This window comes from Aspergillus thermomutatus, assembly GCF_002237265.1.
Source record: "Aspergillus thermomutatus strain HMR AF 39 chromosome Unknown NODE_344, whole genome shotgun sequence".
Classification (NCBI taxonomy): Eukaryota; Fungi; Ascomycota; class Eurotiomycetes; order Eurotiales; family Aspergillaceae; genus Aspergillus; species Aspergillus thermomutatus.
Genome location: NW_020798394.1, coordinates 1 through 24,628, shown reverse-complemented (window position 1 = coordinate 24,628; position 24,628 = coordinate 1). Strand labels below are relative to the sequence as shown.

Below are 24,628 nucleotides of genomic sequence, written 5' to 3'. Positions count from 1 at the left end.
CAACATAGGGCCATAACCTGAGAGAATCGGGAAGCGCCAAGTGTCCAATTAGGATGGCTCAGGGGCCAACTATATATAGGCTGACTAAGTCGGGACGCTAAACCTAAACGGGATGGAATCCTGACAGGAAGCGGGTTTGGTTCGGTCGGGCCTGGCACGTGATAGTCTAGCCACTCACCGTTGCCAGACACTCGTAGGCAGCTATTTTTACCGTGGAACCAGAATTTCATTCAACAGTACGAGAACGATTCGAAGCTGCTGAAATTAGTATGGTGGCGACAGAATATACGAGTCCTGCAAACTTTCTCGCTTTTTCTAGCATGTAATATCTCATAACATGACCAGGGGGTTGAAACAGAAGCCCATCAAGAGGATAATGGTGAACTCTGCAGCATATACGTGCCCATGGATATCATATGGAGTACTTCCACCATATCTGCAAGAGGCTGTGCAACATTACAACTGAGTACTCTAGACCGTCTCTTTTTCGACAACGAGCACAGCTCCCAAGAGACTCAATTTGTCTGACATTGGACGAAGGAATGATTTCTTAGGACTTGCAATGCAGTCGCACCAGATATAGATGATGTTTATGCTTCTTTCAGTTTCAACACTAACCATGTTCCTTCCTAAGTTCCCTCCATGTCATCTCAGAGTATGTGCAAGTGCCAACTCCTAGAGCAGCAGCGGCGGAGCTGGAGCCAAGAAGACAACCACATCTCCGCGAATCGCCAAGACCTATCTATTTACTCCATACCTCACCTCACTGTGCTCGACATGCACGAAATTCCATGGTCCTGTCTATACTTATTACCAACCGATCTTCCATCAGACAGGGCCCGCGGCCAACTGTATGCCATTAATAGTCTAGGATTTTGGGGAATGATGATCAGAAGTCTCGACGTATTCTTCCCGTCGGAGATATCATGAGCGAAGTCGCATGCAAACCACCGGCAAATGCAACGTAGACCAGAGATCTTTCAAGGCCTACCTCTCACGCCGGATATTCGCTACAGTGGAGATCGCTTTGTTCACTTACGACCTGCTGATGCCCAAGCTACGTACATCGGCAGAGGCTGCCGCGCTACAATGCAACGGCCCAAGCAATGCTTGCGGCTTGCGGCTTGCGGTGGATCGACAAGTTATGATAGAAGCACAGATGTGGGCGAGCAATGGCTGCCCTGGACGTCTTTCAAGGGAACTTGATTGACTATGTTGAGAAGCGAGTTACGGCATCGTCTGGTGGTATCAGCCAGGGTGATCCCGATGCCGGCATGGGGAAATCGGACGAAGACTCGGTTGGGATACACGAGCGGTGATCTCCAGTGCTAATCGATGGCATCCTCACGGGGCCTGTTGTTGCTGCTGCGATGAGTGCAGTGTATTATATGGTCATCTAAGGGGTTGTCATATTCCCAGGCTCAAGTTTGCACTGGCTGGATACTGACGGATGTCATTGTGTACATACGGCTAAATCAATGCCTTTGGAATATGAGAGGTTCCAACAATCGCTCAGATCTCCCAGGCATGCAATGCATGTTGTAGTGATCCAGAAAGAAATGCTTGATACCATCTAACTGGATGGATCCTGGAAAATGTTCACATCATAATATACATAAGCTTTTGGTAGCACCAGAGACATCAGTAATGCGTATAAATACAAGCAGAGTGAAGAGATAGGGCAATCCTCCCAAGCCGATCCTACTCCAAAGGTCGTTCATCGACAATCTGATTAGCTCATTTCTCCCCCAGCAACTCCTTCCGCATCTCTTCGCGTTGTATCCTGGCTTCCTCATTCGCCTGATTCCGTTGAGTCTCGAGCTCCGTGCGTTTCTGATCTTGCTGTTCCTGCGCAGCGAACCAAACTAGAAAGCAAAAATATTAGGCAATGACCTCCTAGATGCCAACCGGTGTATTCAAGGACACACTAGACTTATCCGACTTGGACCATTGCTTCAACCGTGTGACATAATCATCAAACTCTCGAGCGCGGCGATCGCCTTCCTCCAAGCTCCGCTTCTGAAGATCGGGGTTATATCGCTTGAATAATTCCTCGTCGGTAGGTCGGATGTATTGGACGAACGCTGGGCCGCCGACGCAGATCACGGTTCCACTGTCGACAGGAAAAGACACAATTGTCAGACGCGCATAATGGGAAAACCATTGACCATCGTGAAAGAGAGTCCTTACGCCACCAGCATCTTTAACCAAGTTCCTGTCCGAGACATAGTGGGTTATTTTCAGCAGCAGCTATGACGACACTTTGCGAGGAATATGAACGGCAGGGAAAAGGGAGATCGGGACGAAAGATGCCGATGTCGAGAGAATTGTTTTGGTCAACAGTGTCTCCGAGACAATCTTGGGTATGACTGAGTCCACTTCGAGCGTTTGCAGTTGGCTTGGAGCGATGTGTGTAGCGGTTATGGCCTCGCTTCTATCGGATAACATCAGTAGCTCGGTGCAGGTGGGAACATTATCAGCGATCACGATCAGTCTGTGGCTGAGCTTATGAGGCTGTGTGCCTAAGCAAATGTGGCGCAGCTAACGGCCTGTCTCCGAATCATCCACTGGTCGTATTCGTATTGGTTCTTCCATCTTCCGGTGTTCAAATTTTGAAAGAAATCCCTTTCTCCGCAGTCCACATCTCCTGCGGCGCGGATTCGCTAGCAACTTTGCAGGGTTGAACTATCGATGGATAAGGGCGAAGTGGGTATCCATACTCACTTTGTACTCTTACATATTTATCCAGCATAACTACGGAGTATTATTCCTGGAATGCAATAAGAACTCTTAACCATCCTCATGCCCAATAATCTTTTGCAGAGCTGTTTCAAATGGTCAAGTTTGAAACTGTTACCGAAATCCCTTCACAATGGTGCAGGTGATCACTTCTAGTAAATTACTATAGTACTCTAGACCTATGCATGATGACTTTTTGGTGTAAAGCATGGCAAGGGAAAGTATCAATAGGCAGATCTCGATAACAATCATCAGGCACGATCTCATAATGCCATGCGCATAACTATCTTGCCCGATGCTACAGGCATCTCAGAAATCAACCCCTGAAGATCAACACAAGGATGACCAACTACTAGCTGTATTTGATGTTTCATCAGTGCCATCATACATGATACATGAGACTTGTCTCTGATCTTCATCCTATGACAACAAAGTCACGTGTGTGGGAATAGACACCTTGTGGATTTTGACCCTACCTAAGCAATGACAGACAGGATACTGGTACTCAATTTTATCAATAATAGGATACTTACTCCGTATTGGATTCGAGTCCACAAGGCGTCAAAAAAATGGCCTTTGGTCCACAGAAAGTACATAAAATAAAACAAGTGGGTCAAGGCATAAGTAAGATATGATTAGAATTGTCATCATTTGTTTCAGAACATAGTGTACTACAGCTGACGAAGCACTAATGAGATGCACTTGGGACCATCTAGATAAATATCTAGCATGCATTTATGCCCTGCAAGCGCTGTTATGGTGTCTAGGAAGTAATCCAAGGGTTCTCCTTAATCAAGTCTTGCATAAAACTACAGTGGCTTATTTTTTTCAAGGGAGCCTGACGAGTTTGGTCTCCTTACAATAATGTATCGCCCAGTCCTGTTGCATACTGGTAGCTTTTATTACCTACTTCCGGAGTACTGGCTCTCAGAACAATGGTTCCTTGGATTCTCTGTCACTTAGTTTGGTCTGATCATGAATTATTTGATGAAGCAAAAAGATCCAAGACCACCATCAGTGCTCAGTGCGCACCTTCTGCCTGAGATTTTCATCCATAATTACTCCGAACTCCACTACTGAGAACTAGTGAGGTTCAATTGTCAAAATAAATTGCTCCCCTCCCTCCTGTCAGTTCCGCAAACTGAGGGTGGTGGTCCTTGGTCACACGCTCTTTTCATGAAAGGAGGAGGTTTTTACATTGGACTCTCTTCTCGTTTACAATTCGTCTTGGCTTTTCCTTCATTCCAATCCAGAGAAACAGCATTGCTGCGCGTGGAGAGTCGACGGTCAGTCCTCGCATAGTCAGTCCGATCGCGCTCTGGGTCTCGGTAGTCCTGTTGCGACAGATCGCCAAAAGTGTCTATCCGCTGACAATAATTTATCTTTTCCTAATGCAGGATTTGCGCACCCTCCACTACTTTGCATGGTCGGGTGGATTACATTCTTTTCATGCCCCTTGCTGAAACCTTGTGTGTCTGTAACTCGGTATCTCCGCATCATTCTTCCCGCCGTTCAAGGGCGCTTTCCATCATCCTCAGGTCTGGTCCACACCCCTCCTCTTAAATCTCCCTTTTGCTCTTGAAACATGCTGGACTGACTGGTTTTATGGATGGTATAAAGTCTTCACAAAAAGCAATATTGCGGCGTCGCCGTGAATCTGTCATCGCGTACGCCCGGAGACCAAGACAACAGCAAGCCTGGCGCCGAAGCATTCCTTAACCGATAAGAGCTCTTACTGATCATGGCGTACCCCCCACCTCAATCGCAGAGGCCTCCTCCGGTCAGAAACTACGGCCCTCGTCCTACACCACGAGGTCCCCCGGCTCCAAGTCAGATACAAGACGGGTCTTATGACCAGGGATACAGCGACTACAACTACGGATCTCCTGGTGACCGAGGTTACGACAACGCCGGGTACGGTTACCCTGACGATCGAGCTGTTCCTAGATCTCATGGAGCCCCGCGCGGCCCTCCGCGACCCCCTCGTGGAGGTTATGGTTCTCCCGTAGAGCAGCCCCATGATCGAAGCTATGCATATAATGGACGACCACCACCCGGCTCCGATAGTCGTCGCGGCTACGGAGACAGGAGACCACCTCCAAGACAGGACCGGACGAGACCGTGTAAGTCAATGCGATAGGTGCACAACCGACTTCCCTGAGCAAGTATTGATCGAGGCCTAGCTGGACGTCCATCCGCACCGGAGCAGGAGAGAATGGCATGGGATAACCCGTTTCCCACCTTTCCAGCGCAAGACACGCGCGGCGCCGCCGGCACCAGAGGTATTGAAAACGGTATGGCGGCAATGAAGCTCAATGGCCAAGTGCCATCTGGGAACGTCCCCGATCGCCCGCACACGTCAAACAGTAGACGCGATATTCCCCGGCAAGCTGGTTCTACATCGCCTGGTCAAGGGAGGGGAGTCTATCCTGGTGGTCCTATGAGGTCGGTCAGCGCAGGACGCTCCGGACGGCGACCTTCGGATGCCTATGAGCGGTCCTACACTACCGCTAGTGAGCCGCCACCGATGCCTTACATTAACAGAAGTGCTACGATGCCCGTTTCTTCGGCAACACCCACTTCCCCTGTTGCCAAACCCTCATATCCTGGGCAGCCCACCTATCAGGACCCTAACACATCGAATGATTACAGCGATACCGATGAAGTGCTAAGCTACTACAGAACAGCTCATGCAGATGAGCCCGACATGCCTAATTTTGATGCTATCCCTGATGGAGGCAAGGTCATCGACGAGAATCTGCCGGGGCTAGAACAGCCGAAGCCGAAAGTGAGAGCACCTGCTGAACCTGCCGCTTCTTCCCAAGGCCAGTATGCGGCATTCAGCCCGCACTCAGGTAGCGCCGATCAGCACGCTCAGTCACAACACAACATTCCTGGAGTCAGTACACCGAACCAGTTTGATAATGCAGGATTCCACTTCGACCTACCCGGTAACGCACCATCCGCTTCTCCTATCCGAACTCGAGGCAGTATGGACCAGGGCTACAATGGGCAGCCGGATTCTTATGGGGATCCAATGCATAATCAATATCTGCAACGACAGGGAAGTCAAGGGCCTGCTGTTCCAGCCTATGGAAATGGACCTCCTCGACCGTACAGGGTGAATCAGCCTGGATTTGCGAACGAGCAACCACAAATGGTCAATGAGATGGATGAATTTGATTTGCAACAAAATCCGGACGCCCTGCCCCATCACCCGGCGCCTTTCCGTCCAGGTCACGACCAGGGGAGCAAGCCTCCCCCTGTGCGACAGTACGACAATAGTAACACTCCAACATCTCCAACCTCCACGGCCCCGCAGCCCCCGCCTACCGCTCAGCCGGACTCCGCGCCTGCGCCTGTCACTCACGAAGAGCTTGAGCGCTTGCAGCAACTGGTGCGGAGCAAAACTGCCGATCAGAAAACTCAACTTCTATTGGCACAGAAATTGGTTGAGGCCTCAACGGTCCTCGTCGAAAATAGCCGGATGGATGCAAAAACAAAGGCTAGAGCTAGAGAAAAATATATCATGGATGCGCACAAGATCGTCAAAAAGTTGGTATCCAGTGGGTATGCAGATGCTCAGTTCTACCTTGCAGATTGTTACGGCCAGGGTTTATTGGGCTTACAGGTAGACACGAAGGAAGCTTTCAACCTATATCATTCCGCAGCAAAGCAAGGGCACGCGCAATCCGCTTATCGGGTTGCCGTGTGCTGCGAGATTGGTCAAGAAGAAGGAGGCGGAACGAAGCGAGATCCCTTCAAGGCAGTGCAATGGTACAAGCGCGCTGCTTCCTTGGGAGATACTCCAGCTATGTACAAGATGGGAATGATTCTCGTTAAGGGCCTCCTAGGCCAAGCCCGAAACCCACGTGAGGGTGTCTCATGGCTCAAACGTGCGGCAGAGCGTGCTGACCCAGAAAATCCACACGCTCTTCATGAGCTTGCCCTCATGTACGCAAATGCAACTGACAATGACGTCGTCATTCGTGACGAAGCGTATGCCTGTCAACTGTTCCATCAGGCTGCAGAGCTGGGTTACAAGTTCTCCCAATTCCGACTTGGTACCGCCTATGAGTACGGCCTGATGGGTTGTCCGGTGGACCCTCGACAGAGTATTTTCTGGTACACGCACGCTGCAGCACAAGGGGAGCACCAGAGTGAGCTTGCCCTGAGCGGGTGGTATTTGACGGGTTCGGAGGGGATACTTCAGCAAAGTGACACTGAGGCCTACCTTTGGGCGCGCAAGGCAGCCACCGCGGGTCTTGCCAAGGCAGAATATGCGATGGGTTATTTCACCGAAGTTGGCATTGGAGTCGCCGCCAATCTGGATGATGCCAAAAGATGGTATTGGCGAGCAGCTGGTGAGTTCTTTCCTGTCTTCTCTCTGTGTTCTCTGTGGATCAAGCTAATGTGTTTGCTTCAACCAACCAGCTCAAGGTTTTCCCAAGGCTCGGGAGCGTCTCGAAGAAATCAAGAAGGGTGGGGCTCGCATGCAAAAGACCCGTCTCTCCCGCTCCGCTGTCAATCGGCAACAGAACGAGGGCGATTGCGTCCTCATGTGAACTCGGATTCATTCTTCATGTATTTCACGCAGTTGGTATCCTCGTGCACCTGGGCTTTTCTTGTTGTTATTCTTATGGCGTTGCTTTCCTTCTTCGTCGGCTAGATTTCATGTTTTGCCTGCATTTGACGCATATACCCCCTAATGACATTACCAACTTCGCATGTTGACACAATGTATAATCTTGGAAAGTTGCCATTTGGGAGACGAATGCTCTGCTCCTTGTACGTTTGGTTTGCTGTCTCCGTCCCACTTGACCGTGATCTGCCGAAGGTGTGATGGGCTATGTTTTATCGTCACGCTCTGCTGTATCCTTTGGTGCCGCAAAAAATGAAGAAGAATCAAGAGTCTCAACTATTTGACCATGTCGCATAGAGTGGATTATGATGCCATGACCACTATCTGATGTCCTGACGGGTGGACCAGATCCATTTCTCCGGCAGGTGTCTGGCTTATGTATGAAAAGATTGAAATGGTGTTCCCCACAGCTGACACATGCAGAATATCCGTCTGACATTGCATAATTTGTATAGACATGAACACACCCTGATAGGACCGAACTGGTCATGGTCGACAGAAAAAGCACGGAGCGGGCTGATTCCGCACTTTTGCTGACACATCGGAACGAATGGGACCATTTGCTTAGTATTGATTACAATTCCTTCGAGATAGAAGTTGAAGACGAATCTTTCCATGATAAATTAATGCTTAGATATTCTCAAATATTTTGTCCTGTAACTTGCTAATACCACGTCTTGAGCTATTGTGTGCTCTTGTATAAATTCTCGTCTAGACACCGCAACCCCCGGCTGACAGCTTTCCTGTCCTCTTTATCCGATAGACATATATGTCTTCATCTGCCGATACTGCCTTACCGAACACAAGCGACCAAAACACCAGTAGGAAATTCGCGATTCTCTCGCTCACCTGCCTGTTAGTGGCGATACTCCTCGCTGCGTTCGGCTACACCGGGCTCAGCGCCGAAAATACCACCGCCAATCTGTTCGGGCTTAGACGACTCTTCGGAACGCAGTCGGCTGCTGTGGTGAAAAGAGAGGTCTCGACAAGCTCGGTATTGCAGTCCACGACTGCGAGTCAGAAGTCCGGCAACACGATGAGAACTCCAGTATACTTCTTGAGTCATGGGGGTGTGAGTCTTTTTTTTTTCTGTTCAGCGTAGGCTGAGGGATGATGCGATTGACTGGATGCTACAGCCAAACATCATGTATGACCAAGACCACCCAGCGTACCGTAAATTAGGTGAGATCGGACGCGAGATCACCACAAAAGTCAAGCCGCGTGCTGTGGTGGTCTTCTCTGCGCATTGGCAGGCTGGTCGCGACACGATCCAGGTGAATACCGCGGAGATGACGGATCTGGTATATGAGTATGTGACATCATGACATCGTGCTCGGTTATGCATGCTGAGTGGGCTGTGCTAGTTTCTACGGCTTCCCGAGCCACTATTACAAGGAGAAATATCCTAACGTCGGGAGCAAAGAAGTTGCGAACAAGGTGCTTGATGCGTTGAAGGAGGCGGGCATCAAAGCAGAGGGAGTAAAGAGAGGTTTAGATCATGGTGTTTGGGTCAGCTTCAAGTGTGGTAAGTGTCTCGAGATGTCCCTTGCGGTGGATTGGTAAGCCGATAGTAATGCATGGGACGCAGCTTTTGAACCCGACTCCAACCCCTTGAACGTCCCGGTAGTGCAGGTGTCCTTGTTCAACACCGAGGATCCTGCCCAGCACTACCGACTCGGACAAGCGGTGTCCAAGCTCCGCGATGAGAATATCCTGATCATTGTATCGGGCATGGCAGTCCACAACCTGCGCGACCTGCAGTTCTCTTGGGGTAACCCCAAGCCGTTGCCGTACACTACTAGCTTTGACGAGGCTCTGAAGGACGCTGTCACGAAGCCGCCGGCGGAAAGAGAACAGGCGATGATTGAGCTCCTGAAGCGGCCCGATGCCCGTCAAGCACATCCATACTTCGATCATCTGCTGCCCATTCATATCGGAGCTGGCGCTGCGGGAGATGATCTTGGAAAGAGGCTCTGGACGCTGAAGGAAGGGAGTATGAGCTGGGCGCAGTATAGATTTGGTGATGTAGGCAACAATAGCTCACTGTAGTAAGCATAAGTGAAGATGATAGAAATTCCCACCGCAATTGCGTCCTCTTGAACGTGGTCGAAGCATTTTGGATTCATCTATAGATACAGTATTGGACAGCTGGAAGAAAACAGTGCATGAACATATAAGACGGCGTGACAACTGCACTACGAAGACTCCTTGACCAGCTGAGAGACTTTCTCTTCAATCTGCTGATCCGAAAGGCCTAAATGCATCCATAGATGTCAGTCAAAGTACTTGTAAAGCAGGACATTACCAAGACGTACCGGACAGCGATTCCTGCTTCTCTTTTCCAAACCCTGTTTGTAATGGCTGTGTTAGCTCCAAATTCTCTTTCCATTGACTTCTTCAACTGTGATATCTGCCGTACCGTATCGAGCATATACTCTGGGCAAAGTGCCCACTGCCTCCCGGATCAGAATGGGAGTCTGGGGGTTGTGTTTCTTCATGGTCGGGTACGCGCGCTGCAGGAACGACCTGCGATTCGGGAAGTCATAAAGTCAGTAATCGCCATCAGTATCAGCCACCGCGGTTGCCAGAGTTTTACCGTGTAGCAGCGCTCTGCTCCGAAGTCTGGCAGAAAAGGAAGCGGAGCTCCTTCAGCCCTTTAGAGAAGGCGTATTTGGACGACATTATGCAAGAGAATGGACAATTTAAATGGACGAGAGCGTATGTTTTCAGGAAGAGTCTATCCCCCCGTAAGCGAGAGCAATGGGTATCAATTGGGGATATTGAGCGCAAGAGAACCGACGAGGGGTGTTGCAGCACTTTGGATGATGATTCCGCTGGAGTTCGAATGTAAACCAATACGGTCAAGCGTAATGTCACCGCTTACCTCAGCCGGAAACCGAGCCGCATTCCCAATGAGGCCGCCGAGGTCGGGGATATCTGATGCTCATATCATCGTCCGGAACACCTTGCGTGCTTAGTTTCTTATCCTTCTTTAGACTATTTTCACTCATACTTTGATGTGGTTCTTGATAGTTCTTTGTGCATCAACTTGTGCGAGAACTTCCTCACTCTCCACTCAATTCCGACTACCGGTCCCTCCCTCGATCAAGACCCTTCAAACCTAGTCACCATTTCCGCCGTGACAACACACCAAAATGTCTTCTTCGCGTGTCGGTCTGCGCTTTTTCCAGAACACCCGGGCTGCTTTCCGCAACGCCTATGGTCCCTTCCGTCGGCCTGGTGCCCAGGGACGCCGTTTCCAGACCTCTGATGCCGGTGCGGCATCCGCCGAAAAGCAGAGCACTTTTCAGCGTCTATGGAACAGCCCTGTCGGCATCAAGACCGTTCATTTCTGGTAGGTTTTCACATATAGTGGAATAATTGATTCATGACATGCTCGCTTTTTGTCGATCAAGATGCTGACGTGAGATGATTTAATCGGGTAGGGCCCCTGTCATGAAGGTATAGATCCGTGAACACTACTTCTTTCCATCGCAGTCATTACCCTTACTACGCACTTGAGATACCTAGTAGCGTAGAGATTGCCGGATACTGGAATGGAAATATCGCTGACACCATTTTCGTCGAGAACAGTGGGCTTTGGTCATTGCGGGTATCTCCGATTTTGGTCGTCCCGCTGAGAAGCTCTCCCTTACTCAGAACGCTGCCCTGATGGCCACTGGTGCTATCTGGACTCGCTGGTGCCTTATCATCAAGCCCCGCAACATTCTGTAAGTTCTGGTCATTGTTACAAATATCCCTGGAATTTGAGTGTACTAACCCGTCAATCAGGCTTGCTGCTGTTAACTTCTTCCTCGGATGTGTCGGTGTCGTCCAGGTCACTCGGATCTTCATGTACCGCCGCAGCTTGGAAGGAGGATCGACGAAGGAGGCCTTAAAGGATATGGAGCACGAAGTGGTTGGCTCGGCAAAGTCCGTCGTTGCTAAGCCTGAGGCGGCTGTCGAGAAATCTACATAATGACTTCAGGTTAAATTGGGCGAATAATTGCAGCCTACAGGGGCATTCTACGAGGCTCGGAGACCGCAAGACGTCCCTTTTTACTACAAGCAAAAGCGGCGCACACTACTGTATATATCCATCTTTGTTAAATTGGCTAATAAAAGATGCGCCTTGGCTTGCGCATTGGACAATCAGTTGTACAGGTCTGATGGAACATTAGGAGTCTTAAGTAACTGCTTATTAGGCTCATGCGCTTCCCAAGAACGGCAGTCATCACTGTATTCAGGCTGTAAGTCCTCGATTACTTCTTGGAGTCAGTCTTATCCAGACATTGGGACTGAGAAAGCTTCGTATTAGTGGTCATTGTTCTTCTACTATTCACAGTCAGTTCAGATCGGCCTTGTCTGTATGACTGCGACCTCCTAAGATCTAGCTTGATTTCATAAAGCATTTCATGAACATACAGGCGGATTGCCGTGGTGAATGGCCGAATTCCTACGAGTGGTGACGAGGGTGTCATTACGAAATCTAATATTCTTTGACAATTTTTTCTTAACTCTCTACATAATTTTCTACCGAGCAAATCTTCATCAAGAACAGCACGAGTGGCCAAGTGGCTAAGGCGTCGCACTTGTATCTACCCGCACGGGTCGAAATCGTTATGCGAAGATCGGGGGTTCAATTCCCCTCTTGTGCATTCTTTTTTCTACCTGATATCTTTTTTCCCGGCAAACCTCGTCCATAAATCTCGAATTTTCTTCACTTTTTTTTGTCTTTCGGCTTGTCATCTGGAATAAGGGCGTGAAAAGTTAATGATCTAGATTGTGTTGAATCAGTTAATCTATTTCTCTCTTTTTCCTTACTTTGTGGTAATGTTCAAGTTGAGACGGGGGTTCGCGATCTATATATATTCATCTGAAGTTCTGAGCTCTTCCACGGACCCTGGACTCATCAATGTCGCTGGATCAAGCAGACACAATTGACTGAAATACTTGAATCTCTGCGACATTGGCCATTTCCTATTTGTCGAGCATTTAAGCTAACAAAACCCATTAAAAATCTAGCCACAGGCCGTGCATCTTCGAATCCTCCTGATTTATGCAAAAGTACCAATATCTGGATGGTCTCCTTTGAGAGATAGCAGCAACTCATTCGGACACAGAGCTACACCTCAGATTCGACTTCGAATGTCCTGCCGGAATGTGCTATTCTGCAGAAGGCTGCATGTCCTTGAACGGGGCTCTATCCCACATGGCTCTGATGCTATTAGAATCCGCCACACCGCGTTCAGCGTACTTGGTTAAGAGCTGACGAGGATAAATTTATGAGTGCAGACTGATAGTGTCTAAATCATCATTTGTACTCCGAATGTCCTTCCGCGCAGATGTGGCATACGGAGATCTGCCCTTTCGATTGAGCTTGATGGTTCAACCGGTTCGAGGATACACTGTGATCGGGACGATAGGAGCGCTCATTCTGCAAAAAGGCTCATGAGTCATGGATCAACGCAGCGCTCACAATAAACATAGCTGGAGGCTTAGCTCTCTCAGGAAAAACACAGCAGTGCTTATTCTTTTGGCTACGAATCCAACAGGCCTGGTTCTGACAGCCTGATGATCATGGCACAAGGAGCTTGTGCCATTAGGAGCAGATCCACCTGATGCCGTGGGTGAATTCAAACAACAATGGTCCTAGACAGCGCGTGAAAGAGTTCCACGCATAGGCACTGGGCAGTTATTTGATTCCGTTGCCCTGGTCCCTATCCGTACTGCGACAGGAAATCGTTAGGCTCGAACCTTCGAGCGCCATAACTCGGACCGAATTTTGTCAATTCGCTTGCAGTGAGCACGAAGGTCGAGTTCTCTGATCTTGTTGTCCAACTGGGTTGAGAAAACGCGCTTGTTCTACTTCTGAGATAATGGTTTGCCGAGCATGATGGATGAGAACATGGAACAAATCAGCCCGCTCAAGCAGAGTAAGTTCGTAATCAATTGCAATCAACCAGTCAATTATCAATGAATAATATAGCCGGGAGTTGAGCTTCACCCTGGAAAAACAATGAATCGGACATTTAAGAGCTTCAAGCCACCCAGGAGTACATATTTTTTCCTTCCAATCGGAGGTCTTCACCCCAAGTTATCCCTCCTATCAGAGCTTTTAGATGTGTGCTCTAACCACATGTTCAGTATACATATTGAAAGCCGAGTAGACTAAGGCCTTTAGTGCTCTGGATTTCAACTATTTTTCTGGGGTCATCGACGCGAAACACCTTCAGAAGCATCATCTTTGAGCTTCCCCAATCCCCACAATTGCTCCGCCGGGGTGCTCCCCGGGTAAAGGCAATTTCCACCCCCTCACTCCACAAAATGTTAATCATTAATGCTGGGGATATGGAGCTTGGATTAATTGAGATTTTGGAATTCAATGGAGGGACTCATATATAAGTGTTACCCCCTGTGACCCGCAGACGATCATCTTCTCTTGCTCCGATCTTCTCAAGCAAGTGCCCACCTTTCTTGAGGTTACACACTTGTCAATCGCTATGAAGTTTTCGCATAGCTTTGTCCAGGCAGTGGGCCTGTTACTCTCCTTGAGTTCTTCCGCTGAAGGCTTCACTCGCTCGAGAAACGATGCGTGCAAGCCTAATCACCCATTCCGGCCACTACCTTCCAGCCATCCCCGGACAAAGACATGCCATGTTGCCAGCAAAGGCAATGGTAGTGACGACTCCAAGAACATCTTGCAAGCATTGCATAAATGCAATCACGGTGGCAAGGTTGTCTTTGATGCCGACAAGGTGTACACCGTTGGTACTGCCTTGGACATGACATTCCTTAGAAACGTTGACTTGGGTAAGGATCCCTACTGTCGAGTTTCAATCGAGCATTGCATGCTTATGTGCAAACAGAGGTTCTGGGGAAGATCCAGTTTACAAACGACACCGACTACTGGCAAGCCAACTCCTTCAAGCACGGCTTCCAGAATGCCACGACCTTCTTCCAGCTGGGTGGTGAGGACGTGAACGTCTATGGCGGTGGTACCTTTGACGGCAACGGACAGGTCTGGTACGATCTCTACGCAAAGGATGCGCTCATCCTGCGCCCTATCCTTTTCGGAGTTATTGGACTGAAGGGAGGAACAATCGGGCCTCTGAAGCTCCGCTACTCGCCTCAGTGGTACCAATTTGTCGCCAACTCTTCAGATGTGGTCTTCGACGGTATCGATATCTCCGGATACAGCAGCAGCAAGAACGTTGCTAAGAACACTGACGGATGGTGAGACTGACTGGTTCGGACCAAACATCTCTATTCTGACCATTGCCACAGGGATACTTACCGCTCGAGCAACATTGTCATCCAAAACTCCGTCATCAACAACGGCGATGGTATGTCTTGCTTAAACCCAGCGCTTCGAGTAACAAACTGACCGTATATGCAGATTGCGTGTCCTTCAAGCCCAACAGTACCGACATTCTCGTCCAGAACCTCCACTGCAACGGCTCTCACGGCATCTCCGTCGGCTCTCTTGGTCAGTACCAGGGCGAGGTTGACATTGTGCAGAATGTCCTCGTCTACAACATCTCCATGTTCAACGCATCGGTAGAAACCCCGCACGCTCACCGGAATCACTCATTAGCTGACGATTCTTCTTAGGATGGTGCTCGTATCAAGGTCTGGCCCGGTGTCTCGTCCGCCATGTCTGAGGACCTGCAGGGTGGCGGTGGCCTGGGATCGGTGAAGAACATCACCTACAACCAGATGTACATTGAGAACGTCGACTGGGCTATCGAGGTGACCCAGTGCTACGGACAGAAGAACTTGACCCTGTGCAACCAGTACCCTGTATGGTCCCTCGTTCCCAGCTGCATACTGCTCATGTTCAACTGACCGAAATCTACAGAGTAACCTCACGATCTCAGACATTCACTTCAAAAACTTCCAGGGAACGACATCCGGCAAGTATAACCCCGACGTCGGCACAATCGTTTGTTCCAGCCCGAATGTAAGTTCGACACCGTGTTTTACAAAAGCAGCGGTTCTGATGCTTTTAGGTTTGCTCCAACATCTACGCTGAGAACATCAACGTGAAGAGTCCCAAGGGAACGAATGAATTCGTTTGCACCAATGTAAGTCTTGCATTTAGAGAGGGTACGGGACAAGCTAACACGCGTTTTACTAGGTTGACGAGAGCCTTCTGGATGTCAACTGCACATAGATGCTTCCTCCTGTACGGGAACAATGTACTTATTAGCTCTACTGAATTGAAATTGTGTCTGGTAATAAGGACTATTGGTTATTGCCATTCTCTAGCAGAACTTTCAAACTACAATGACATAAAGAAGTTGCCTGCCCCATTCGGCACGAAGCATGACTCCATCATGTACCATGAAAAGCAAAGAAGCTCAGAGGGCGCAGCTGACAGACACCTCTTCATAATCAGTAGGGCCATCGGGAAAACCCCAATCCCCACGCATAAAGGTGGAGCGCCTACAGTAGTAGTATATGCGGGGTTCGGCATAATTCCGCTGCACAATGGAACTCGAAGACAGATTACAGAGCTTGTACGGGGTATTGGAATAGTATATCAACCAGGACGATAGACAGAAGAAGTTCTGGGCTGTGGAAGTAGCACCCCTCTTACCATGGCGTCAAGAAGAAGCATCATCGTGACCGGTCCGTTCAGCCCACTCCCAGGACTCATTCCCAGAAGACAACAGTATCTACAACTCCAATTCTGACACGCAATAGGAGGCGCATCAGGCATCGGCCTCGGCATCACTCGCTACTTCGCCCCCCAACCAAACACCCATATTACGATCCTCGACATAAACAACGGCACCGCGATCCTCGAGCAGCTACGCACCGAATACCCATCCGCAAGCCTCACCTTCGAGCAATGCGACGTCTCCGCCTGGGAAAGCCAAGCAGCTGCCTTCGACAAGGCATATGCCGAGCAAGGCCACATCGACATCGTCTTCGCCAACGCCGGCATCACGCAGAAGGGCGACCTGCTCGCCAACATCCACGACGCCAAACCCTCGAAACCGGAGCTGAGGACGTTGGATGTTAACCTCATCGGCGTGATATACAGTACACGCTCCCGTGCCCCCACCTTCCCTCTCAAATAAATGCTAACACAGAGTGGTCTGCAGCGGTCAAACTAGCCGCCCACTACATGGCGAAAAACGCCGCAAGAGGATCAGAGTCCTCGCCGAACCTCTCCAAGGGGAGTATCATCTGCACCGCCTCGAACGCAGGAATCTACGCGTTCCCGATTGCGCCGCTCTACGCAGCCACTAAGAGCGGCGTGATCGGACTGGTGCGCTCGCTTGCGCGATCCCTGGAGCAGGAACAGATCCAGATTAATGCGCTGGCGCCGGCTGTTATCGGTGAGTCGGCTTGATCCCTTGGAAGGCCCAGAAGAGGAGCGTGTGGGGGTGTGAGCTGATTGAAGCAGAGACGAATATTGCGCCTGATTCTGCGCTGTTCAGGTCGATGATCCTTACGCCCATGTCGACTGCTACGAGGGCGGTTGCACAGCTTCTTGGTGACTCTTCGTTGACGGGGAGAGTGGCGGAGTTGCACGGGGAGTATGTGACATTTGCGGAGCCGCCGAGGTATGTGGATGAAGATACGGGGACGAATATTGAGATGTTTTGGAAGCTGGGGTATGCGTAGAAGGATGATGGAGTCGTGAAGAAGAGGTTATAGCTATTTTTGCTAAAACCTGTGGGTTGATTTTCAATGGGTGAACCTCAACGCCGCTGGTCATAATTATACATCAATTCATTATCGTAAACCCATCCCGTTACCCACGCCAGATGCCTATATAACACCGGTCTATATGTCATGATTCCATTTATCCCATTCCGTGTCAAGGTCCTATCAAGGACGGAACGAAGTCAATCACTCTCATCCTGGAGCAGCACGTTCAGCTTCTCCAGCTTATCCTCACACTTCACCTCCATCTGCATCACCACATCCACACTCTTTTTCTTCGTGATGAGAAGCTGCGATACAAGCCAGAAGTTGTAGCCGTTTTTGTAGAAGCCCATGGACGCCCACTCGTGGCTGGAGACTGTATTTCGCAGCGCCACCCAGTGGTCGCGCCATCGTGACAGTGCTGTTCGGATCGCGGCTAATGTAGAGTCTTCAGGAATGGCACCTCGAGGGCCTTTTGTGGATGCTGAAGGATCGTGCGACATTTTTGAACTAGGCAATTGTGTTTTGCGTACCAAGGGAGCGAGGAGGGTCATGTGTGTATTTATGAAGGCATAGAGTACTAAGACGGGTCAGTTCGTCGTCATGTAAATGAAGATGTCGTGGGATATACAATGAATGAGGATAAACATATCGAGGACGGTCATATCCGCAATATGATCTGGAACATGGGCTTGCGAGCCACCCTCGTTGGCTGGATTGTCAAACAAATTCTCAAAGGCCTCAGAGATGGAGATATCCCGTGAGAATCGGAAATCCGGCTCCACAAAGGGATGCTGCGAGTCGAAGACTGCCTCTTGGCACGGAAAGTCGCATTCCATTTCTGTGTGCGATAGACGGCAGGGGTAATTTGAATAGAACGAGAAAGCACAGTCGAGGAGTGATATGATGTTCATGGTTCTGCAGGCACTCTGTTAGTCTCCAAACAAAAAGTAGGAATGGCCATAGACATACCGAATACGGCATTCCTTCTGAATCCACGAGTACTCGTCCATTCTATCATGGGACATATGACGGCATTTCAAAAGTCCGATTCGACGAGCGACCTGCCCACTCAAGTTAGTAGCTAGAATTTATGGGATTCGGACGGATCAAACGCACCTTGATGACTTCGCTGAATCTGTTCTCCATTACCCGGTTGCGTGATACACGATTTCCAGCCCAGTACTGCACAACGACAATGATGAAGCCGGCTTGGAAATTCTGGAACTGAACCCAGTCGTTGGGCTCATCGTCCAGACATCGATTCCCACAAAACGTCGAGCTGATCTCGGTCTCGGACGCATAAACCTCGCTGGAGAAAATGAAGAGCTCCGCGAAATCCAGCACTCGTTTCGCAATATATGCTTCCCTCTCGTCATTGGAGTACATGGCGCCCATGAATGTAACGGCCGTGAGTAGTGGTAATGACACAACTTCAGGATCGAAAGACGCGCGATGAAGCATCGCACAGCTCGGTTGCCAGTACTTAAAGTACATTGATACAAATTTGCGGATACGGCCTGTTGTCAGAAGGTAATTGAGATTTGTCGACAACTCCTCTTGTGCCTTTGCATCAAGGGGTACGGACCAGGCCCTTGTGAGAATAGATTGTATCATTGCGGTCGCAAAGGGCCGTTCAGGTTCGTAGCTAAGCTGTTGCCCGGCTAGTGTCAGGTTGGGATCCTGTCCTGGCGGGATGACAGCATGGTAAGCAACCTGCCCCGCGTATGGATCGTCCAGTAGCTTGTGAGGATCGCCAAAGGGGCCGTTGAAGAAATCGATGAAAGTGTCTTGGAAAAAGGTCAGGGTAGCGGCGTCGGACTCGATGAAAGTCGGTGCATAATCTGTCCGGCCATCTTTCAACTCATACCCGAGAATGGAACTCTCCGCTTCTTCGAGACTTTTCTTGTTGTGATATTCGAGGCTGCGTGTTCGATCGCTGCGCGGAGGAAGGAGGAATTGCTGCGTGAAACTATCGGTACCGCCATTGAGAAGGAACTTGATCGATCCACGATCCGACGATTGTTCGTAGTCTTCGCGCTTTGCTGTCAAGCGGTCTACCCGGTTGGACAAGAGTCAACGACCGCGACGTCCGAATGCAGAGACAGACCATACCTGAATCATTTGCTTGGTTCAAGGCTTGCTTTTTCCGCTCGTTGTTGCATTCGATGCCTCGTTTCTGACAAGAGCCGCAGGGATTCAATCCGTCGCACCGCAGTTTCATCGACGTGCACTAAGGGCAAAGGGCTGATTAGCGGCCATTCATGCAACTCACAGCAATGTCGAATTACCGATTGGCAAGCATGTCGTCTTCTCCCTCGCTGTCCCGTATCGGGGATCTGCCGACCACCCCTTTTAGGACAATCGGAGTAGTGATCACGAAGGTTGTCACTGCAGCATCATCAAGGGAACATGTCAGCGTCGAAACCTGGGGAGCTGAACGGCAAGAGATAGGTGCCAAGCGGCGAGCGCAATTGGCAGATAGTCGAACACAATCAAGGATCACAAAAAGCACAGCGTACCAACGAGCAAACGAGTCATTGCAAAAGATACAAGAGTAAGGTTTAATTCCGGAATCTGGGAAGTTATTCCACCGAGTCAGTAAATCTGAGTTGAGGCCGTAAGTTTGATAGCGAGATTCCGGCGACCGGAGCAGCAAGGGAGAGCTGAACGGAGAGGCAAAACCACATACGGCGAAGATGATGCCTTTTCAGATGATCAATGCGCGTAAAACCTCGCTGACAGATGGTGCAGCGAAAATGTTTGTCGGAATCAGGCTTCATCATGGAGAAGTGTTGGCGCGCATCGGGGAGAAGCTCAAGGGATGGGGAGGAAGTCTGGGGTAAAGGGAGAGGGGAGGGAAATTTAGAGGGGGGAAGAAGGAGTGGAGCACAATTATGGACTGCAGAGTACAGAGTCACGATGCGCTGATTCCTCTACTGCACTGAACTAAGGTAGGACTAGTAGTAGGAATCCAAAATGTTCTTAATGAAAATTATCTGCAGCAATAGGGACATTTTAACAAAGATGCTCAATTTCCAGACCTCAATTCCTCGCAAAGAAAGTGAAAGTTTGTCGCCGGCCAAGTAGCATATTAGAGTTTGGACCTACCATGACAATCTGCAATCGTGATTCTGTGGTAGGGCAAAATGTACTGTAGACTCAGTGATATGTCTAGGGTTGATTGATATTATCAACTGCTATTGTCTTTATAGTGACGCTCATACGCTCATCCTGCTCTCCCCGGACCCAACCGAAGAGCTCTCCATCTCAGCAATTCTATAGACCAAGATGGACCTAGTAGATGATCATCTCTATTCCGTACTCTGTAATCAGCTGTTATATCCGGTATGAACCATTGGAGGGGATCAAGATGCGGAAATTATGAAATACCCGGGTATAGCCATAAGTAATATCATGACAATACAGAAGACAGTGCTAAATTCCCCGCGAACCTGATCGAATCACCAAAGACTAGGCTCAAAAAGGCCCGAGTCCCCACTTCGGAATCCGGCAATTGTCTTTCCCAGGGGTTTCTCCTCACTTTTTGGTACACCGGATGCCTTTTTAAGCTTGGTGCAAACACTATTGGTCTGAGGGCCTTTTTGCTTCCACACCGAGACGACTATCTACTGTACAAGTTAGGGACGATAGGATATTTGGTAGCATGAAAGAAAGTTATCAGAGATCCCGGAAAGGAGGTTGAAGATGAGGATAAGACAACACAAACTTCAGGCAGAGCTGGATCGGGGTCATCTCTTGAAGGAGGATGAAACAGCCCTAGCTGGGAAGCTCCTGCATATCGTCCTGGGTAAGTGCGTGAATCTAGTACGTCAATACCGCGTGGGTTTATTCTCGGGTGATAATTTTGACGGTGCATGGCTGGATGGTCATCCTGATGAGATCGGGCCAGTTTGTCTCCCCGGAGGCATGATGAGCGAAGAGGAATTTCTACCAGTTAGAGGTGAGACATTGACCTCTTGAGTCTTGACTGCGCGTGATATAGGGAGGTATCTCATTATTATGTACCACACCTTCATGTGCTCCGACGACGACGTCAAGAACGAAGGATCGTGGTCATCCTGATTTCTGTCTCAGTGAACAAGCGGCGATGCATCCCCGATGAGCATCATCTTTGAAGCTTCTACGTTCGTTGGCAATTTCACTGATCTTTAATGATAGCGGTTATATGGCATTCTCGCATAGAATCTATCAAGCAAGCAGATCCAATGTCACAAGCTGAGAAGTGGACTGGCAGGATGACCATGCTCGTTCCTGGGACCTTCAAATCCCTCATTGATCGGATACGGCAACGACAGTTGTTGGAAAATCAACTTCGTCATCGTTCAGATAATCCACGTTGATCTCCTTCAGTTTTTCGTTCTCTGTCCAGCCATCTCCAAGCCAGCCGTTCGGATTGTCATTGACATAGTCGTAGGTGTAATCCTCCCAACGGGGATATGCAAGAGCTTTCATTGAATGAAGCGAGGAACCTGTGGCTTGTTAGTGATGCGAAAATACGGCAGTTGTTCACCTCCAGAGAGCTTACCGGGCCATAACGCAGTTACTCTGCCATCCTCAGTCCCTCCCTTGTACCAGCTGCGGCATTTCTCGCTGAACACCGTTCTTGAGAAGTACTGGTCACAGTGGCGAGTAAACATCTCTACGGCTTCTTTTTTCACGCTCATCGCTCGGATGTTATCACGCTGCATCTTCTGCACGCAGAGCGTGAAGTAATCAATCTCCTTCTCAATCAGAAGCAACAGATTGCCCTCGCCTAGTGCCGCGTTTGGCCCCAAGCAGACAAAATAGTTTGGGAATCCATCAACGGCAAAGGAAAGATAGGTCTCTGGTGTCTTTCGCCAGCGGTCGGCTAGGGTGACACCGTTGCGTCCGATGATTGGAAATCTGGGCGTGAATGTGGTATCGAATCCAGTTGCGCAGACAAGGACATCCGTGGGATGATGTTGTCCGTCAGCGGTGATGATCCCCTCTGCATCGACTTTGACGATGTTGCTTGTGATGACGTCCACTTTGTCGTCTGTCAAAGCCTCAAGATATCCCGGGCCTGGAGTGAGCCGTCGACAAACAGGAGGAAAGGAGGGAATCAAATTCTCGCACAGCTCAGGCTTCCTCGATAGTCGGCGCTTCATATTCTGTAAGAAGACCTCTCTCGCGCCGATCTGTTCAGGTGTGCCAAGTAGCGTCACACCGTGGACCGATTGCAGCTCGAGTTCGATTTCTGCCGTAGAATTAGAACCGATGCTCATGGCATCTTCAACGAGAAGCTCTCACCTTTGCGGAACTTCTGATAGGCATTGTGGTCCTTCTTGAATGTTTCAATCTCTTCAGGAGTGAACGAGACTATTCCAACGAGGTCAGATTTTTTCAAACTGCATGACTGGATGAGTTAACATACAGTTCTCCAGGTCAGCTCCCCCTCTCTTATCCACATGTTGGCGGGCAAAGGTGGGAGAAAGCCATGTTCGCCCCCTGATGTAGTGGTCGATATGGGCAACCTTTGGCAGCATGCCAGGAACGATCTGGATGCCACTCGATCCATTTCCTATCACCGCGGCTCTTTTGCCCTAGCCAGAGGCTCAGCTTGCGTTCTCTTAGATAGTCCAGGGCTGACTCACAGTATAATCATAGCTCTCATCCCAACGGGCACTATGCTGAAGCTTGCCCTTGAAGTCGTGCAATCCTGGGATATCTGGCCACTTCCACGAGTTCAATGCACCAGTTGCGGAAATCAATATATCACATTCGTCTGAATACATAGAGTCTTTCTCAATGTCTTGAACCTGCGTTCAATGTCAATACCGAATGTCGATCGGTCAGGTACGGGGGACCAACCTTCAATTGCCACTTGCTCTTCGAGTCGTCCCAGACAGCTTCAATGACTTGCTGCTTCAGCTTGACGTGCTTCATGCAGCCGTATTTCTCAACCACACGTTTCCAGTACGCATGGATCTCCGGAGCAGCAGCATAAAATGTCGACCATTCTTTGTTCGGCTCAAAAGTAGCTTGATATGTATGGGCTGGGATGTCTGCGGACATCGTAAGCGTCGGCCATGATATGCGTGGGACGACTCCCGCATAAGAAGACAAGACTCACCACATGCACAACCGGGATATCTGTTCTCGAGCCATGTGCCCCCGATATCTTCGTTTTTCTCGTACACGCAGAGATCCACGTTGGGGATCCGTTGTCTGAGGCGAATGGAGGCAATGATTCCAGAAATGCCTGATCCAATGACAACCACTCTCAGAGGGCGAGCTTCGTCGATGGATCGCTCTTCCACGATCCACTTATCCTCGACAGGTCCTGCCTTTTGGCTGTTGGAACTGCTGCCGAACAATAAACGTCTCATATTGTTTGGGATATGTGAGAGCGGGGAGGAAGAATAGAGAGGATGCTATCTAGAAAGGTATTTATAGGCAAACAATCAAGTTAAGATGCAGTATTTTGAGAGCAGGTTATGCGAATAGCCTGGTTAGGCATCCTGTACAAAGCTATAATCATGCACTATATAGCAAACAACCCAGGGTACACGACCAATATGAGAACACGCAAATCAGACCAAAGACCGGGGAGACTTGCCTTTCCGCGCCGCTCATCCCAGGCTCACTTTTCCCGACTGCTATTCTAAACCCTGCTCCATAGACGACAGAGCTACGCAACTCCCTATTCCTCCCCGTTGGGACACCAACACCTGCTCAAGCGAGGCTAGAATCGGGGAGGATTACTTATTCGCTTCTGGCCCATGAGCATCCTGCGTCCCCTACCGTTTCCGTTCTTGACCGGGCTCAACAGACAAAGTTAGCATGATTTCATGGCGGTCATCCACTTTCAATTGCGGAGGGTACTCCAGTCTCGGGATTCCCCCTCTCCCAACTCCCAAGTCTCTGATGTTTGCCCCGGACTCCATTTGCGGGGTAAGAAGCTCTACTAAGTGGATTCACGATGTGACGTTTGTGACCGTATGTAGAAAGCAGCATCCAGACACAACAGTAGGAATCTGCATAGCGTGTTTGTTTCAGTGAGCTGGACTGACGGAAACCGACTGCTGAGTAGCCGAGACGCCATGCTATGCCCTCCCAATGTTAGTGATATGGACAAATGGAAGCCTTCCATAGCCGGGAAGGACTTTAGCTTGCACCTCATCTGTGATTCCCATTGCTGAGCATAGTGTGCAACTTCGACGAAATCGACGCGCTGGTAATGCAGTCTCCCGCTGCATTGCCCTGGACCATGGATATGCGGGCCCCCAGCCGGAAAATCCCACGTAGATGTGCCACTGTGTACAACTGACATATCAGACTACCGCGGAATTAAAGCGCCCAACCTTTTCACGCCGGAGAAACCCCAAGATTGAGTATGAGGGGGGGGGGGGGGACATGCATCCTTTCGTTGAAAAAACCGTTTTTTCCAGAGGGAGAAAGATCTCTTCATCCTGTCTTAGCAGCCCCCCATAACCTTTTGAAGTCCTAGCTTCAAGATAAGTGGATATCCGTTATCCCTTTATTCCGCGGATACTGCATCTTTTTTGGGCCCATGGCCGCAATACAATCGGGTTCCCC

General features: G+C 49.6%; 9 protein-coding genes across 9 annotated transcripts; 5 read left to right on the top strand and 4 right to left on the bottom strand.

The window, feature by feature from the left end:
- Nucleotides 1-1,737: 1,737 nt before the first annotated feature.
- CBP4 (uncharacterized protein) lies at nt 1,738-2,228 on the bottom strand (the record flags this gene model as incomplete). Its single annotated transcript, XM_026756911.1, has 3 exons — nt 1,738-1,865; nt 1,929-2,113; nt 2,191-2,228. The coding sequence occupies 3 exons, from the start codon at nt 2,226-2,228 to the stop codon at nt 1,738-1,740; spliced, it is 351 nt and encodes a 116-aa protein (XP_026610209.1).
- A 2,252-nt stretch (nt 2,229-4,480) lies between these two features.
- CDV56_102677 (putative chitin synthase activator (Chs3)) lies at nt 4,481-7,304 on the top strand (the record flags this gene model as incomplete). The annotated part of the gene is made up of 3 exons (XM_026756296.1): nt 4,481-4,862; nt 4,923-7,103; nt 7,174-7,304. 3 exons carry the CDS (start codon nt 4,481-4,483, stop codon nt 7,302-7,304), a joined length of 2,694 nt encoding a protein of 897 aa, XP_026610208.1.
- Nucleotides 7,305-8,150: 846 nt separating this feature from the next.
- On the top strand, nt 8,151-9,430 carry CDV56_102410 (DODA-type extradiol aromatic ring-opening family dioxygenase; the record flags this gene model as incomplete). Its single annotated transcript, XM_026756029.1, has 4 exons — nt 8,151-8,453; nt 8,518-8,690; nt 8,746-8,906; nt 8,970-9,430. The coding sequence occupies 4 exons, from the start codon at nt 8,151-8,153 to the stop codon at nt 9,428-9,430; spliced, it is 1,098 nt and encodes a 365-aa protein (XP_026610207.1).
- A 146-nt stretch (nt 9,431-9,576) lies between these two features.
- Nucleotides 9,577-10,063, bottom strand: CDV56_102327 (L51/S25/CI-B8 domain-containing protein; the record flags this gene model as incomplete). Its single annotated transcript, XM_026755946.1, has 4 exons — nt 9,577-9,635; nt 9,697-9,729; nt 9,801-9,907; nt 9,978-10,063. The coding sequence occupies 4 exons, from the start codon at nt 10,061-10,063 to the stop codon at nt 9,577-9,579; spliced, it is 285 nt and encodes a 94-aa protein (XP_026610206.1).
- Nucleotides 10,064-10,536: 473 nt separating this feature from the next.
- CDV56_102160 (mitochondrial pyruvate carrier family protein) lies at nt 10,537-11,360 on the top strand (the record flags this gene model as incomplete). Its single annotated transcript, XM_026755779.1, has 4 exons — nt 10,537-10,736; nt 10,828-10,843; nt 10,976-11,112; nt 11,174-11,360. The coding sequence occupies 4 exons, from the start codon at nt 10,537-10,539 to the stop codon at nt 11,358-11,360; spliced, it is 540 nt and encodes a 179-aa protein (XP_026610205.1).
- Nucleotides 11,361-13,884: 2,524 nt separating this feature from the next.
- Nucleotides 13,885-15,557, top strand: CDV56_101574 (putative extracellular exo-polygalacturonase; the record flags this gene model as incomplete). Its single annotated transcript, XM_026755193.1, has 8 exons — nt 13,885-14,194; nt 14,251-14,617; nt 14,669-14,727; nt 14,781-14,941; nt 14,996-15,184; nt 15,243-15,344; nt 15,394-15,468; nt 15,522-15,557. The coding sequence occupies 8 exons, from the start codon at nt 13,885-13,887 to the stop codon at nt 15,555-15,557; spliced, it is 1,299 nt and encodes a 432-aa protein (XP_026610204.1).
- Nucleotides 15,558-15,984: 427 nt separating this feature from the next.
- Nucleotides 15,985-17,020, top strand: CDV56_101366 (putative short chain dehydrogenase/reductase; the record flags this gene model as incomplete). The annotated part of the gene is made up of 4 exons (XM_026754985.1): nt 15,985-16,015; nt 16,091-16,432; nt 16,495-16,731; nt 16,800-17,020. 4 exons carry the CDS (start codon nt 15,985-15,987, stop codon nt 17,018-17,020), a joined length of 831 nt encoding a protein of 276 aa, XP_026610203.1.
- A 224-nt stretch (nt 17,021-17,244) lies between these two features.
- CDV56_101019 (Zn(II)2Cys6 transcription factor) lies at nt 17,245-19,268 on the bottom strand (the record flags this gene model as incomplete). The annotated part of the gene is made up of 5 exons (XM_026754638.1): nt 17,245-17,624; nt 17,676-17,962; nt 18,017-18,108; nt 18,164-19,101; nt 19,160-19,268. 5 exons carry the CDS (start codon nt 19,266-19,268, stop codon nt 17,245-17,247), a joined length of 1,806 nt encoding a protein of 601 aa, XP_026610202.1.
- A 2,069-nt stretch (nt 19,269-21,337) lies between these two features.
- On the bottom strand, nt 21,338-23,418 carry CDV56_100368 (flavin-containing monooxygenase; the record flags this gene model as incomplete). The annotated part of the gene is made up of 7 exons (XM_026753987.1): nt 21,338-21,537; nt 21,594-22,286; nt 22,340-22,408; nt 22,464-22,632; nt 22,684-22,848; nt 22,901-23,094; nt 23,163-23,418. 7 exons carry the CDS (start codon nt 23,416-23,418, stop codon nt 21,338-21,340), a joined length of 1,746 nt encoding a protein of 581 aa, XP_026610201.1.
- Nucleotides 23,419-24,628: the final 1,210 nt, after the last annotated feature.